Source organism: Chlorocebus sabaeus, chromosome 24 (assembly GCF_047675955.1).
Source record: "Chlorocebus sabaeus isolate Y175 chromosome 24, mChlSab1.0.hap1, whole genome shotgun sequence".
In the NCBI taxonomy this organism is placed as follows: Eukaryota; Metazoa; Chordata; class Mammalia; order Primates; family Cercopithecidae; genus Chlorocebus; species Chlorocebus sabaeus.
Window position 1 is genome coordinate 34261559 of NC_132927.1, and position 16904 is coordinate 34278462.

At 40.8% G+C, this 16904-nt stretch overlaps 1 protein-coding gene across 1 annotated transcript in view; it reads right to left on the reverse strand.

Annotated features, from left to right (window-relative positions):
* Positions 1 to 14989, reverse strand: part of SLC35F4 (solute carrier family 35 member F4) — a 300118-nt gene extending 285129 nt beyond the window's left edge. The window contains exon 1 of the mRNA XM_007986795.3: positions 14596 to 14989. Coding sequence (XP_007984986.1) covers positions 14596 to 14698 — 103 coding nt within the window. The 5' untranslated portion in view covers positions 14699 to 14989. The remainder of the gene's footprint in view (positions 1 to 14595) is intronic.
* Between the last annotated feature and the right edge of the window lie 1915 nt (positions 14990 to 16904).

Genomic DNA, 16904 nt, shown 5'->3' on the forward strand with positions numbered 1-16904 from the left:
CCTTTTAGGACACATGAAAAGTTGCAATGCCAAGCAAAACTGTACTTGGGGAGAAAAGTAGGTTGTGCTGCTTTGGAAATGAAAGTAGTTTTGCACATTAATATGACTTGCTGCCTTACACATCAGCATGTAGTGGCACCTGAAATATTGTCAATAATCCTACAGGAAACCTATTCTACTGTCTTGAAAGTAAAAGTCGACTCCATCAGAGCCAGGGTCAAAATTATCACCTCCTCAAGAATTTCATTTTTAATCAAGAAAACGTAGAGTTCTCCTTGACTACCTAGAAGCTGCTTTGCTTCTGGAAACCATGACTGAAATCTTTAAATGGCATTTGGGAACACATTTGTATCACCTTTGAGAAAAAAAGGAAGCCCATTCATAGAACAATTCAGTAAGGAGAAACTCATTCATAGCTTTTCTTACTTTATGGATATAACATGATACTTTTTTTTCATTCAAAGCTTTACAGTCAGCATTATAATGCAGCTGGAAACCACAAGTTATTTGGGAAACACAGTTTCTCAGGAAACTAAGGATCCAGAGGGACAGTGTGTCATAAAATGTCTTCTCTGTAGATCAACAATCCAAGGGTACCTAGATATACTGCAGGATATGTTTGAAGGACAATTCTGCTTGGATGAGCTTAACATTGAAACGGAGTCATCATTCTTTTCTTGTAGACAAAGACCACATGGATGGTTTTTGAGGCCTCGTCTCAAAGATGATCTCATTGACTTGAATACTGATGAAATGATGTGACATTAATTCAACTTGCAGGATCAGGAAATCTGGTGTTTCTTGAAACATGTCCACCCTCTTCCTGCAAAAAAAGCTAGCAGATCTCTAATTTCATTTGCTATCTCATATCCTTGTGAGTCAACATTTTTAGAAGGTGTTAAGACTTCCAACACATTGAAGTAAACTGGGTGTCAAAGATGAGCTGCACGTTGTCATGCCTAAGATCACTGCAAAATTTTAGCTTTTTATTAGTCCAACAACAAGAGCTGTCTCTCTAAAATTTACTTTTGAATAAAACTAAAGTTCACTTTTATTTTAACACATTTAAATTATTTCCATCTTCTAGATATTACCATTAAATTTTGCATACATTATTATGAAATGAAAAAATAGATAAAACTCAGTGGAATTATTTTATAGCCTGTATTTGTGAAGTAAATTTCCAATGTAATAAACTGCATGAAAATGTTTGGTGCATATGTGCATTTGGGGGATAGGTGAGTAGTTCATAGATCAGATTTTCAAAGATTTTTATATCTCCAACATGTTAAACATAGAAATGCTAGAAACCACTGTTATACACTGTAAAACAATCTCTAAACTAGTATGCAATTATGATGTCAAGTCAAACATCAATTTAATCCTTAGTCACCTTGAAAACTAGCAGTTAAATTTTCAAATCTGATCCGATCCAAGCCCTAAAATGTGTGCCACTAAGTTCCTATAAAATTGAACTTTTCAAGTTTAATGCATTAAAAGCCTACCTGAGAGACATGACAAGTAAATGCAATCTGGTACTCTGGATTGAGTCTTAGAACAGAATGAGAACCCTAATGGAAAAACTGGTGAAATCCAAATAAAATCTAGAGTTTAATTAATTATAATGCACCAGTGTTGGTTTCTTCACTTTTGACAAATGTACCATGCTAATGAAAAGTGTTAACTGAGTGAGGAAGCTGAGTGAGGGGTTACAGGAACTCTCTGTATTATCACTGCAACTTTTCTGAAAAATTTAAAAAATTCCAAATAAAAATGTTATCTTGGAAAAAAGTCTATTTGACATTTTCAACAGGGCTTAATCATTCATCCAGCCAATTTTATGGAGTGCCCGGGCACTGTTCTTTGTGCTGGTCATACAGTGCTGAACAAAATAGATCCATCCCTACTTATTCTTAGGGATGTAAAAATCTAATGGGCAGAAAAGCATTAAACAGTCACAAAAGTGAACATAAATTGCACTAGCTGCTTGTGGTAAGTGCTATAAAGAAAAAGTACATGAGATGATAGAGGCGCAAAGCTGGAAAGGGCTCTCAGAGGTGGTGGCACTTAATATGAGACCTGAGGAATGTTGAGGGGCCGGACAGGTCACACCACCAGGAAGACGGGAGAGTTTGTTCATCATCTTAGACAAATGAAAGAGCCTGGAACAGGAACCAGTAAAACCAAAACATAATAAGGTCATGAAAGAGTGGTGGCAGCTAAAGAACCAGACCTTGTAAGATCTTGTAAGCTGCGTTCAGAGTTTTATAGTTTTCCAAAGAGATACAGGAGGCCACTAACGACTTTAACCAGAGGAATGGCATGATCCAATGAATGCTTCTGAAAGATTATCATGGTTGCTACACAGATGTGGACTAGAAAAGAACAAGACAAGCAGCTCCAGCTTCAAGCACTCACAATTTTCAAAAAGTTCTCAACTTCTAAGCACCTTTGTTCTAAAAAGTCTGTGGGAATAATAATGTCACTTTAGATGCAGTACTGCTTCTTCAGACCCTGTCACCATAACTCCAGCAGGGAAGCTGGTGCCTCCGTAGCCTCCAGCCCACTGGATTTGGATCTGTCCTCTAGAATGCCTATAACTGAACATGGGTTTCAACAAAAACACAAAATAGATACCAAAGGCACATGACTTGGAGTTTAGTAAGATATTAGCAGGAAAAACCTTCAGGCTCTAATGCCCTTAGGGATCTCTGCTTCACAAGGCATAAAGAATTCTTATTATGTCTGGTTTTCAGTACCATGAAACCATTACTGACACCTCACTAGTGCCATCTTGGCATTAGCCTAGGTCTAAATAGAACAAATCTCAGACTGCAGGATAGTGTAATGTTCCAACTGTTTAAATATACCATGTTAAATGTCATCCTCAATTACTGTACATTGAATCTGACAGACCTGGTGTATTGCCCTATCTGACCTAGAAAAAGAACTATGTCTTCCAAACCTGATGTAACCAGTGGCACGTCAATGAAGCTTAACAAGTAGTCGGCAGTGCTAGATGGGCACTCTTAAACAGAATTCTCAAGGACTTATACTCTAAACAGACACATGGATTTTCTGTTTCTAGGATTACACAGTATCTATAAGTTCATTAAATATTATCTAGATTCACTCTAAGGGCTCTCAGAACCAGAAGAAAGAAAAGATGGAATCTTGATTGAGGCCTATAATTTGATATAAAAAATGCAATATTCTGTGAACCAAATAGCTATTAAGTTAACTGTCCAACCAATTGCTCTGTTTATCTAAACTATCATCTCTTCCCTCATACAGCCAATAGGGTTACAGGAGAGGGCCTCCGGCAGCCATGATTGGGAAACTTGACCCTGCCCCAAACCACCACCATCAATAGGGTCAAGAGTGTGCATGTGACATAAATTGGGCCAAAATGTCTCTTTCCCCAGGAATCTGGATTTAGAAGTAAGAGATTCTCGCTCAATCTGTCTGCTCTCTTGAATAGAGGACATGTAAACACTGGAACTGCTGGCAGTAGCTATTTTTGACCATTGGGACAAGGAAATAGAGAAAGTCAGCCTGAAGCAAGAGACTAGAATGGGGAGCATGTGCCAGAGAAAAAGAGATGAAAGACAGAGGAAGAAGGCTTCCTGTTTTCCCCACAGCCCTCCAGGACCTGATTTCAGCCTACACCATCTTATCCCTCCCCTTCAAACCCGTGAGAGACTCCTCGGTGTCTTTTCAACAGCTCCCATTTTGCTTAAGCCAGTTCAAGTGGAGTCTCGTGACTAGAAACCAAACAAACCATCACTAATACTCCACATCTTTCCATTTTACTTAGTCTCAAATGGCATAGAACCAGCTTGCCAAATTCTGTAAGCCAAGATCTTTGAAAGGAGAATCCAATTCCAGCCTCTCAAAGCAGATAAATGAAAATAAATGAAAAATGCTTATCCTGAAATGTTAGGTGGGAAAAAAAGCAGGACACAAAATTGTATTATAACTAAGCTACAGTTTATATTTCTCAATAAATCAAGAAGTGAAGTCCTGTATGCCTTAGGAAAGCTGGAAAGGAATAAACCAAAATAATAGTACTTGTGTTAGGGTAACAAGATCATTTCCATTTTTCTTTATATTTCTCTGTGTCTTGAAGTAGTTAAATGCTTTATACTTTTAAAAAAGTATAACTCCAAAAACTATGTAGAAACATGTAAATATGTTTGTAACATAATGATATATTTTTCAAAGAAGAACATAAAATAGGCTGTCTGTTACATTTGTGGCTACATACATAGTGAAAAAAGAACTGTCTCTTTAACACTCCATGTATGAAAGAAACAATGCTACTTCCAATGGACTATTCCCAAATTAACCCTTAGCCTTCAGTTCCTCCCCACCTGTTTGTCCTCACTGTCCCATCTTTACCCCATCCCACCCAAGCTATCCATGTTCAGCTGAGATTCCACCTTTCCCTGCTACCTCTTTCCCAACTTCACCCTACTTTGGTGCCTGAGTACCTGCATGCATCTGCAGACATGTAGACCCATTCTGTCACTCACTGGCTGTCAATTTGCCTCATCTCTTTTGGTTCAGCCCATTTGGAATCACCTCATCACAGATGGCCTGCAGTCCATTTTAAATAAGCTATCCCAAGAGGCAATCCAGGTAGAACCACCCCTTTCTGTTTTAGCACCAGACAAGCCAGAAATTGGTAAAGAGTAGAAAGTAACAACCAAAAATAAAAGCCATTGTGAACTTGGACAATTTATTCTTGTGTTTAAATTGCTGTAGCATAATTTTTAATAACAACAATTTAAAATACAATTATGGGTATGACCAGAAAATGACTTACCATTTACTTACAAGCAAAAAGTGAGCATGGTTCTTTGAAGTCACAAAACTGATTCTGTTCATTTCCTCGTAATTATAATAGCTTCCATACATTGAACTGGATGTTGTTCCAGACACTCAATAAATATTATCTTACATAATCATCCCAACTACCTGTGAGGCAACTATTATCATTCCCATTTTACAGGAACAAAACTGTTGATCTGAGAGGAGGTTAAAGAAACTATCATCAGAGTAAACAGGCAACTGACAGCATGGGAGAAAATTTTTGCAATCTATCCACATGACAAAGGGCTAATATCCAGAATCTACAAAGAACTTAAACAAATTTACAAGAAAAAACAAACAACCCCATCAAAAAGTGGGCAAAGGATATGAACAGACACTTCTCAAAAGAAGACATTTATGCAGCCAACAAACATATGAAAAAATGCTCACCATCACTGGTCATCAGAGAAATGCAAATCAAAACCACAATGAGATACCATTTCACACCAGTTAGAATGGCAATCATTAAAAAGTCAGGAAACAACGGATGCTGGAGAGGATGTGGAGAAATAGGAATGCTTTCACACTGTTGGTGGGAGTGTAAATTAGTTCAACCATTGTGGAAGACAGTGTGGCGATTCCTCAAGGATCTAGAACTAGAAATACCATTTAACCTAGCAATCCCATTGTTGGATATATACCCAAAGGATTATAAGTAATTCTGCTATAAAGACACAAGCACATGTATGTTTATTGCAGCACTACTTACATTAGCAAAGACTTGGAACCAACCCAAATGAAAATGTGGCACATATACACCATGGAATACTATGCAGCCATCAAAAAGGATGAGTTCATGTCCTTTGCAGGGACATGGATGAAGCTGGAAACTATCATTCTCAGCAAACTATCACAAGAACAGAAAACCAAACACCACATGTTCTCACTCATAAGTGAGAGTTGAACAATGAGAACACATGGACACAGAGCAGGGAACATCACACCCCAGGGACTGTCAGGGGGTGGGGGGCTAGGGGAGGGATAGCATTAGGAGAAATACCTAATGTAGGTAATGGGTTGATGGGTGCAGCAAACCACCATGGCACATGTATAGCTATGTAACAAAATTGCACATTCTGCACATGTACCCCAGAACTTAAAGTATATTTTTAAAAATGGCTAGCAAGTAGCATAGCAGGAGTATAGACCTAGGTCTTTCTATTGCCAAAGTTTGTGGTCTTTGCATTAGAACTTGTAGCCACAAACCAGGTCTTAGATAGGTTTTCAAAATAAAGTACATCTAAAATGTAATGTTAAATCCAAGTATTAGCTAGTGGAAGTAGTATTTTGCATTACAAACATCCAGTTTATATGTAAATTTATATTTTAAATACAAAATACACATCAGAATAAACACTGTAAAAACTACCACACTATCTAACATCAATAGCATATACAATAATATTTAGTATTAACATAGATCTTATATGTTCTAATTTAAAACTGTATTACAAAATACTTCTCAAAACCACATATTAATAGTACTTATTTGTTACTGTTTACAAAACACTTCCTCTCATACATAAAGAAGCACAAATCTTACTCTCAGGATATAAACAGAAAGTGAACAAGGAAAGATATTTATTGCATTTATTTCACTAGTAATAGAGAATTTCATAACTTCTTCCAGTTAAAGTGAATAAGAGTTATACAGTATTAATATTGTACCAGGAAGATCAATACTAACAACTTCAAAAGAAGAAAGAGGAGAAATCACATTTTCTTTCTTATGATTTAGTAACTTTATTCTACTCTGTGGTTTTTTAAAAATTGCCTTTCCCTTGGCCAGGCACCGTGGCTCATGACTGCTATCCCAGCACTTTGGGAGGCCGAGGCAGGTGGATCACCTGAGGTCAGGAGTTTGAGACCAGCCTGGCCAATATGGTGAAACCCTGTCTCTACTAAAAAATACCAAAAAAATAGCTGGGCATTGTGGTGCATGCCTGTAATCCCAGTTACTCGGGAGGTGGAGACAGGAGAATCACTTGAACCCAGGAGGCAGAAGTTGCAGTGAGCCAAGATCATGCCATTGAACTCCAGACTGGGCAATACAGCAAGAGTTCATCTCAAAAAAAAAAAAAAAAAAAAATGCCTTTTCCCCCATTGCAGCACAGAAAATCTTAAGAAGGAAGTAAGGACGCAGAAATGCAGAAGCTACAACCAGGCAGGTAAAATGATCATAAAACACCATTTAGTGTATTCTCATTCTTTAAAGTACATTTATTTGATTCACTCATTGCTGGTAATTTTTTTCTTTTTCTCTAATCACTACTACCATCATGTACTCTTTCTTTTTCTGTGTGAAAATAATTAGCTCTCTAATTTCTTCAAATGGAACTAAATATTTCATTCGTTAGCACAATAAACTTTATTGAGCAACAGAATATACTACTTTGCCTAAGATAAAATAAATAAAGATAAATCCCCGGCTCTCCCCAAGCTCTATGGGTGAGATAGTTTTGTGCAAAGCAAAAAGCCCAAAATAGTGTGTTAAATGCTGGAGCAGAGGTGAATACACAGCATTACAGGAGCACAGAGGGAGGATTAGCCAGCCTGGGGCATTTGGGAAGCTTTACAGAGGACAGCACATTTAAACTGCACTTCTGAAGATAAATAGGAGCTTTCTGCAGGGTGATGAAGGAGACAGAGAGGGAGCACTGGGGCCAAAGTGCAATAAAGCACTGAGAAGCAAAAGAGCATGGGCACAATAATGTCATTAAAACAATGAGCTGCATGATGAGAGTATGACCACAGTGTCAGAGTGTGCGAAGATCCTATGGGATATAAGATCAAAAAGAAAAGGTGGGCCAATGCAGTAGCTCACACCTGTCATCCCAGTGCTTTGGGAGGCCGAGGTGGGAGGATCACTTGAAGCCAGGAGTTTGAGACCAGCCTGGGCAACCTAGCAAAACCTGATCTCTACAAAAAATAATAATTAATTAATTAATTAGCTGAGTGTGATGGTGCCCACCTGTAGTCCTACTCAGGAGGCTGAGGTGGGAGGATGGCTTGGGCCCAGGAGTTTGAGGCTGCAGTAAGCTATAATTGCACCACTGCACTACCAGCCTGGGTAACAGAGTAAGACCCTATCTCTTAAAAAGGAAGGGGGCTTGGGGACAGAAAGAGAAAGAAAGAGAGCGAGAGAGAGAGAGAGAGCAAGAGAAATGAAAGAAAAAGTTGGACTAAAAATAAACTAGTGATACTTCACCAACTAGTGATTGGTGAAGTAGATTAAAGTGCTTGCATATGTGGAAGACTACATGCATACACGAAAATTTAAGTTATTACAAACAATATAGACCAACGAGATAAATGTTCAGTACAAAATAAAAGCCACTTGCTGTGTCCATGGGCATAAAAAAGACTGAAAGGATATATACGAAAATGTTAACACTAATACCTCTGGTAGTGGAATTATGAGTAATTTTGTTTTAATCTCTCGTTGCTCTCTGCCTTCCAGATTTTCTGCATTAAGCATATATTAGGCAATTAGAGGATTGTGGTGTAAGGGGGAGAAATGTGTGCTAAAATAGAACAATATAAGCTGGGTTCAGATTGTGGCATGCTAAGTAATTTGAACTTCATTCCACAGAAAGTGAAAAATTACTTCACATATTTGATCAGGGGTGTGAGATGAACAGATCTGCACTGTGGAGAAGTAAATATTTTTAAGGTGTGTATGCTGGATTGGAAGGACTTGAGGCTGGGCAAAAGATGTGATGGAAGAAGGCAGTGACTGCAGGACTGGAAAGCACATTATCTGGGGTAGAACGTATAGGATTCATTAACTGATTATAGGGCAAGGCGAAAGGGCAGAAGTTGAGGATAATTCGAAGTTTCTGGCTTGGGCAATTGGTTGGATATAGACATTAGAAGCTGAAATGTATAATAAGGAGGAAAAGGCACATTTTAAGGACAGAATGATGATTTTGGTTTTATGTGTGACATGCCTGGAGGACATTCAGGTAGAATATGCCAAGGAATTTTGAAATATGGGTGTGGGTTCAGAAAAAGTGGACCTAGAAATACAGATACACCAAAGATGGTAATGCCGTGGGATTAAAGGAGCTCACTCAGGGAAAGCAGACAGTGAGAGGACACAGCTGAAGCTAGAACCTTGGGAAATGCTAAGTCATAGCAGTCGCCCAAGCACCCAGAGAACCAAGAAAGCCAGAAGTGGGTAGAGTTCTTTCTGAAGTAGGGATGATACCAGAGCTGGTGTTAAAGTAAAAGAGAAAATATTTACTACAAATTGCAGCTCCCAATAGACAACGATCATAGAAACTGATCACTAATGGGGGATAGAAAAAACAAAAGGCCAACAGGTACAAAGGCACAGAACAAAGAGAGGCAACTGTTTACCAAAGGTAGGTGAAGACAGGTGAAGTAAATGTACTCCTTTACTGATACCTTTCCAGGGAAGGTGGGACTGTTTTGAAAGCTGTCAAAGCTGACCTACTGCATGACTGTTCTAAAACAGTGATTTCAACTCTCTTTTTCACAAACAAAAAAACCAATGTCCACAGAGTGGTGTCCCAGGTCTCAGAGCCAGTTGTTGGCAGGTTTAAGGATATGATCAATTTCCAAACCATTAGAGTTTAATTCAACCATACATCAACACATTGTTTCCCTATACAAACACACAAAAAAGAATACTCACCCCAAAAATATCAATAATGGAATACAATAAAACATGAATGAATTTATCCTTTTATTTGACTTATGGAAATGAATTAAATTTCTTACAGTATACAACCCACCACCTCTACCTTTCCAGCTAACTTCCACTAGTCTTTGATTCTACTGAGACCTCTAATTCATGGAACCTATCATCTGTTCCCTGTTCCTAATTATCTAGATTTCCTCTTCTCTGCTTACCAGGTTTAAATTCCGTGATCAACCATTTTAATAACACAACTCTCTTGTATACAACTCTCTTGTCCCTATTTTTAAATATACATTGGATAATCTGCAACTCTGGTTATATACTTATCATTACTTGTTCCATGCCTTTGCTGTGTTAATGAATGAGCCAACATACTGGCTGATCTCACTTTAACTTTGTGACCAAAAACTTTAAATGGACCCTTAAGGCTACCAGACAACCTGAGCACACTTCTCCAGTCCATTCACTCTCCCTATTTAACTGTTCGCACCTTCTCTTTCCTCCAGCCTCTATCACATCCTCCACCATCCTCATTCTCATTTGGTAACTCTCTCTTCCTACTTGGAGAAGACTGCAGCAACCAGAAGAGAACCTCAAAAGACTCCCACCATCTCAGTTATACACTTTCCCAAACCTGCCCCACACAACTTACCCTATATCCATGTTCCTATCTAAGGCAATGTCCCTTCTCTTGTGCACTAGTTTCCGTACACTATCTCTCCAACTTCATTAATTTTTCTTTCTCTATTGAATCATTCTCATTTGCATGCAAACATACTCTTATTTCTCTAATCTTTAAAGAAAGAAAAACTTTCTTGAGCCTGCTTCCTCCATTTCTTCTCTCCCTTTTGCACAAAAATCCTTGCAGAGTCATCTATACTCACAGTTTCCAATTCTTCCCTCTAACTCTCTCTTATACACATTCTAATCCATTTTACCTATCCTTATGCGCTCTTGTCAACATTCTTGTCAAGATCACCTATGACCTTCAATTGTCAAATTCAGTTGGTCTTCATTTTACTTGACCTTTCAATAGCATTGGACTCAGCTAATCTCTTCCCCTTGAAACTCTTTATTTACTGGCTTCCAGTGTATCACATGTTCCTGGTTTCCCTCTTATCTCCCTGGATGCTCCTTCTTGGTATCCTTTAATGGGTTTCTTCTTGTCCTGAACCTCTTAATGTCAGAGTGTCTCAACATTCAATCCTGCCTCTTCTCTTCTCTATATGCATTCGTTCCTTGGAGGTCTCATCTAGTCTTAGGCCTTAAATACCACCCAAGTACTGGCAAATCCTTAATTTATATCTCCAATCAGACATCTACTCTGAACTGTAAGCTTACTCTACATCTCCAATTACATTTAGCATCTCTAAAATGTTATCCTTATCCCCTGACAATCCACTCCCCCACCCCTTTCCAAAGCTTCTCTACCTTGAAACCTTCCACATTTCAGCTGATGGCAACCCAAACTTAGTCAAACCAGAAAAGATGCAGTCATTTTTTACTCCTCTCTTTCTTACAGATACAATATCCAATCTATCAGGGTACCCTATTGGCTCTAATTTCAAATATATGCAGACTCTGACCACCTTTCTCTTCCTCTACTGCTACCACTCTGGTTCAAGTCACCACCATGTCTCACCTAAGTTATCACAATAACATACTAAATAGATGTTTTCACCCTGTCCCAGTACAGCAGTGAGACTGATCTTTGTGTAAGATAAGTCAAGTCACATCACTCTTCTCTCAAAACTCTTCAAATGCTCATTTCATTCAGAATACAAGTCAAAGGATTGACAATGACCTCTAAGGCCCTCCTTTACCTGCATTCCTGGATCCTCAGTGACCTCATCTCCAACCACTTTCCCAATTGTTCACTGCACTTCAGCCATGCAGGCCTCCCTGCTGTTTTTCCAGCATGCCAGTTGCACTCTACCTCAGAGCTTTACGCTAGCTGTTCCCACTGCCCAGAATGTCTTCTTCTGGATGTCCATATGGCTAACTCCCTGACATCCTTCAGGTCTTTGCTCAATTGTTACTTCCTCAATGAGGACCTCCCTGATGAGCCTATTTAAAATTGTGACAATCTCTACCCCTAGAATATCTTATCCTTTTTATCCTGTTGTAACTTTTCAAAAGGCGCTTATCACCTTGAAATGTACTAAATAATTTATGTACTTGTTTATTTGTTTATTGTCTTGTTTCCTCCCACTAGAACTTAAGTTCTTAAAAGGAAAATACTTTCGTCTTTTTTGCTCATTGATGTACTCCTGACACATAGGCGGTGTTCAATTAACACTTGTTGAATGAATGAATCTATTCCCTACCTAAGTAACCACACGACGCATTAATCATCTTTTTCAAAAAAATGTTTAAATAAATATAGAAACAGTGTCTCACTACATTGGTCAAGTTGGTCTTGAACTCCTGGCCTCAAGAAATCCTCCTGCCTTGGCCTACCAAAGTGCTGGGATTACAGACATGAGCCACTGCACCCACCTTTAATCAATCATCTTTGTATCCAGATTTCTTGTTTATATTTACTCAATAACTGTTCATTAATTGAAGAGTATAAATAAAACAAATGCCCTATTGCCCATTAAAGTACCTTCATTTCTCTGAATTCTAATATATTTCTTTTTTTGCATCAGCGTGACTACTAGAATTTTTTCTGGACACGGTACAAGCAAACAGCAGGATGCATTAACAGAAGGCTTGATCTTCAGTGCATTTTCTTAGATGTAAGTCCTCATCTATCTCCAAAAAGGTAAATGGCATAGATATCTAGAGATTGTCCCTCATATGTGATCAGACAGAAAATGAGAAAGTCACCTTGCTTTCACATATTATATGTTCATCACTGTAGCCTTTTTTTAAGTATATTTTTCCAGACTTCCCCTAAGCTGTTGCTCATTCTCTGTAATAGCCAAATCAATTGACCATATTGTACTGGTTTGCTTCAGTGTTTGTTTACTAGTTGAAGCCTGCATTAGGACAGGATTATTTCATGGTGCTCGGTTCCCTGGCCCTCCTCCAGCTTTCTCCTCTCTCAATCTCTCACTGTGCAAAATAGCAATCTTTGTCTACTTCCAAAAGCATGAGCATCCTGAGATTTATCTGACTATCACTTAATTCTCTCTTCTTGTGAGATTCTCTGCTTTCACTCTTTTAACTCTATGGTCTAAACTTAGGTAGGTAAGTACCCATCACAAATAACCATGCCAAGTTAATCTTTATCCCTTTTGGCTTCCAGTTATAGCCTTGGCCAGTGCTCTTCCCTTTTTTTGTCCTGTTATTGTATTGCAAATGAAGCATGTGCAGCTATTTGAGCAAGTGCAAAAATATAATATGAACATGTCCTTATCTAAAATGTCACTTTTTCAGTATTCTTTTTGGGTTGTTCATTGTTAGCCAAAGTCCCATTGTCATAAAAATTACAATAATAAACTACCCTGAGTCTTTTAATTTCACACACAGCTTCTACATTCTCTAAGCCACTAGAATCCCATGGTTCCTAATTAAAATATTCAAAGATGAAAGTCAAGTAATTTCCACAAGGTATATTAGTTCCTTTACTTATGTTTCCAGGGTTAAAAAAGAAATCCTTTGCCAATAAAAAAGGAGAAGTTTTTGAGTATATAGTACAGGGATTTCAAAGAGCATTCCACAGTGTGTTATTTTCTTTCCAGAAAATTCTAACACTTTATAATTACTTTTGTATGGAAAATGAATAATTTAAGCCCCTAATGCTAAAAACAGCTAGCGAGAAACCATCCAAATCAGATAGGCATTTCCTGAAACCAAATGAAATATCGAACTAGAAAATATCTGTGTGAGAACAGCCCATGGAACAAAGCTCTTGAATTATTATTCAATAGAGAGGAAGCATGGTAGGGGAGAAAGTTACATGAAAAAATGGTGTTTTCTTGTCTTTGTGCCAGAATTTTTGGGGTCCCACGCTTCATAGAAACTGTAATGTTGATTGCACCCCAAATGTCACAGAAAAATACGAATCAGAAATGCTTCTAGGAGCTTCCAAGCTTCTGACAAAAATAATGGCAAAAACATCAATTAAGCTCCATCTGTTGCGACAGAAATGCATTGATAAAGAAAAAAGCAAAAGCCCACCTGCATAGAAACTAAACCGCAGCTACTCCTCCAATTCGGAGAAAAATGAGCTGCACTTCAGTCGCTAGCAGAACTAATCCCAGCAAATATAGCTAGTGGGTTTGTGTACTGGGGGAGGGGGACTGCGAGCAGAGCACACCTCATCGCCCTCCCACCAAAACTGGTCCAGAAACGTGAAAGCATCCACGCCGCATGACCTCACTTAGCTGGAAGAAAGCAGTGGCCGCGACGTGCGGGTGGCCCTGTCTCTTCCCCTTCTCAGACACCCCCCCGCCAAGCCCCTAGTCTTCCGCACGGGTCTCTGGCTGCAAGCTCTGGGGCTCGAAGACCTGAGCAGGTTCTTTTCGCTGCCCAGGGTGAAGAACCTCCTAAAGATGTTGTAACCAGAGTAACTCCCGCGCTGGCAGCGTCTCAACAGCCCGGAGTGAGCGAGCTGACCCCACCAGCGCCAGGACCCACGTCTGGGTCGGCCGCCCCCGCCAGCCCCACCCCGGAGCCTCCCCAGCCTGAGTCCCCAGCGCCCCGCACGCAGTAGGGTCTTTCGGGGCATGTAGCCCGTAGGGCTGACTTTCCGCTAAGTGAACAGCCATGTTAGCCTCCTCTGGGCGTAAATCTACCAGGGTGAGCCGGCCGACGGCAGTCAGGAGCGCTCACCCGGTCCCCTCCACACCTCCCCGCAAGGCTACGACTATTTCCAAACTCCTGGGCGCACCCAGCTGGGTACCTTGCCCTCTCACGGTTCAGCACCGAGGACAGCGGACATACTTTTCTCCCCCAGGGTCCGCGCCGCCGGGAAGGCGGCTTTGACAGCGCCTGCAGGGCTGCAGGTGTCCGGACCGCGCGCCCGCCCGTCCGCATCCCCGCGGCACCCCTGCGTGCCCACCTCCCTTCCCCGCCTCGCGCAGGGCAGCCCCGCGGCGTCTTACTTTTCTGGCTGGAGTAACCTGGGTAATAGCCATAGTAGCCGGTGATCCGCAGGATCCGGTCCTCGATAGTGGCCACCCCATTGGGGGCCGCCTTGACATCCATAGAGAGCGCGGGGCGGCGGCCCCGGGTGCGGCGGGGCGGAGAGCGCAGCGCGGGGCCCCGGAGCTGGTGCAGGTGCCGCCGCCGCTGGTGCTGATGTTGCAGCTCGTGCTCCCGCGCCCGGGCTCTGACTCCACCGCCCGGCGCAGCACTGGCTCCGCATCACAGCGGCGGCGGCGGCGGCGGCGGCGGCGGCGGTGGCGGCGGCGGCGACGGAGAGGCCCCCACTCGGGCCGGCCTCTCTGTCAGCCTGGCAGCTCTCCCGCGCGCCACCCGGAGCACTGCTGCCCGAATAGCGCCCCCTCACCTCCGACGCCCACCGTGGCCGGGGGCGGGTGTGGGCGCCCCACCTGGTCACCAGCTTTCATCATTAACCCTTGCGCGCTCCTTCCCGAAGAGTAGACAACCCAACCCCACCTGATGAAAGGGATGTTTGGTCTGGGGAGTGCGGGAAGAGAAGAGAAGGTGACGGTGGCCAGGGTCTCAGAGAGGGGTGTTGGGGGGGTGGGAGAATCCCCAGAGGTACTCATAGCTGTCAATGCGAGGAATTAACGCTGTCGCTCAGGGAGAAGACACTTCTGGGGCTCCCCGGGACTCGGTCCATGCTTGGCGTCTACACCACGTCTGGTCTGCTGATATACAAGCTTTTCCAGGTGTTAGTTAGTCCTTGCAACTTGTCTAGAAAACTGGGAATCTTTTTTTATGAAATAACAAGAAAATTAGTTCCTGGCAGGTGGTATATGAAGTGATTATCCAGGTTTTGCAGACGGAAAGACTCATAAGTGTTCAAGCCCTCAAGTCTGACTATCCATACGGACCTTCCATCCTGCCACTGAAAAATGTCAAAGGCTTGGAAGACTCAGCTGCACACAGTACGCTTATTTTACCAATTCCAAATGCTCTGAGGAGAAATGATTTTCTCTTTATTGCCAAAAATATCAGGAGGGAAGTCCTTCAAACTGTAAATATCTGGACGAGTGAAAGTCTTAGCTACAGTCTAGAGTCTTTCCATTTGAGCAGAACGTCCTTGAAACTGTATGTTCAGAGCGAACACCCTCTTCTCACATGTGTGTCTCTTCTGCCTTAGCCAGAGACCCAGTGGGTTAGGGTCAGTGAGCAGTGGAGACAATTCCTCTGTTCATAGTCTGCAGACACAGTTTCCTGCAAAAAAAATAATAATAATAATTTTCTAAGTTTCATCTCAGAAATGAAAAGGTGGAGGTGGGGGATTAGTAGAGAGGAGGGTCAGCTCATCAGCTTAGAGGTCATTTAGGTCCACCTTCCGTACAGAGCTGGCTTAAGACATCCCTGCCAGGTTTCATATCACTAAAGCTTAGGGAGAAGAAAAAAAAGAGAAAAATAAGTCGACTTCAATGCTCCTCCCAGAAACCTCCAAAGAACCTATTGCACCATCCTGCCTCCAAGCATTTTCCACATTGTGTGTGGGCCCTTAAGAAGGAAGAAATACGCAAACTTTTTTTCTAAAAGGTAAATTAGGTTTAAGCACATGAAAACGCAATATTAAATTTTACAATATGTTTTGGGTTTTCATCCAAACACAAAGCTTAGCACGGAATCTTCAGAGTGGAGTCAATCTGAGATTATTGTGGCTGGAAGGAGAGTTTATAAAGAAACCAATTTCCTCCTACACCTGTTTTCTGGGCTAGGAAATATGGAAGGGTGGAAAGAGCTAAAGGTCAGAAGGAACTGAAAGGAAAAACCAACACTAGTGCAATGATGGGGAGCTAGCCATTTAAAGCAAAAATGAAAGCATTATGCCTTTACACCCCCCACATGAAATAATATTCAGCACACTTTTGTTAGTTTTATTATTTCTGTGGCAAAATTTATATCAAATGCCTGTATTACACATGGTAAAATGTGTTCACATATAATTTTAAATATCACTTTTGTTTAAAGTTTCTATAAAAGATAAACTTTCCCATATTACATATATTATGTATTTTGATAATAGCCATCATAATCCATAGCACATTAATATATATATCAGTAAGAGAGAAATTAGGAAACAATTCAAGCAGAAACTTTCCAGCGTAACAGGAATATATATACACATACATACACACACATATATATGCATAGACTTTAAAAACAAGTGGTTTTGTCCCATTGCTTATAACTTATCTTGCCATAATTAATGTACTTAAATTACAAATAACAATTACTTTGTAAGTCATTGCCTTCTTCC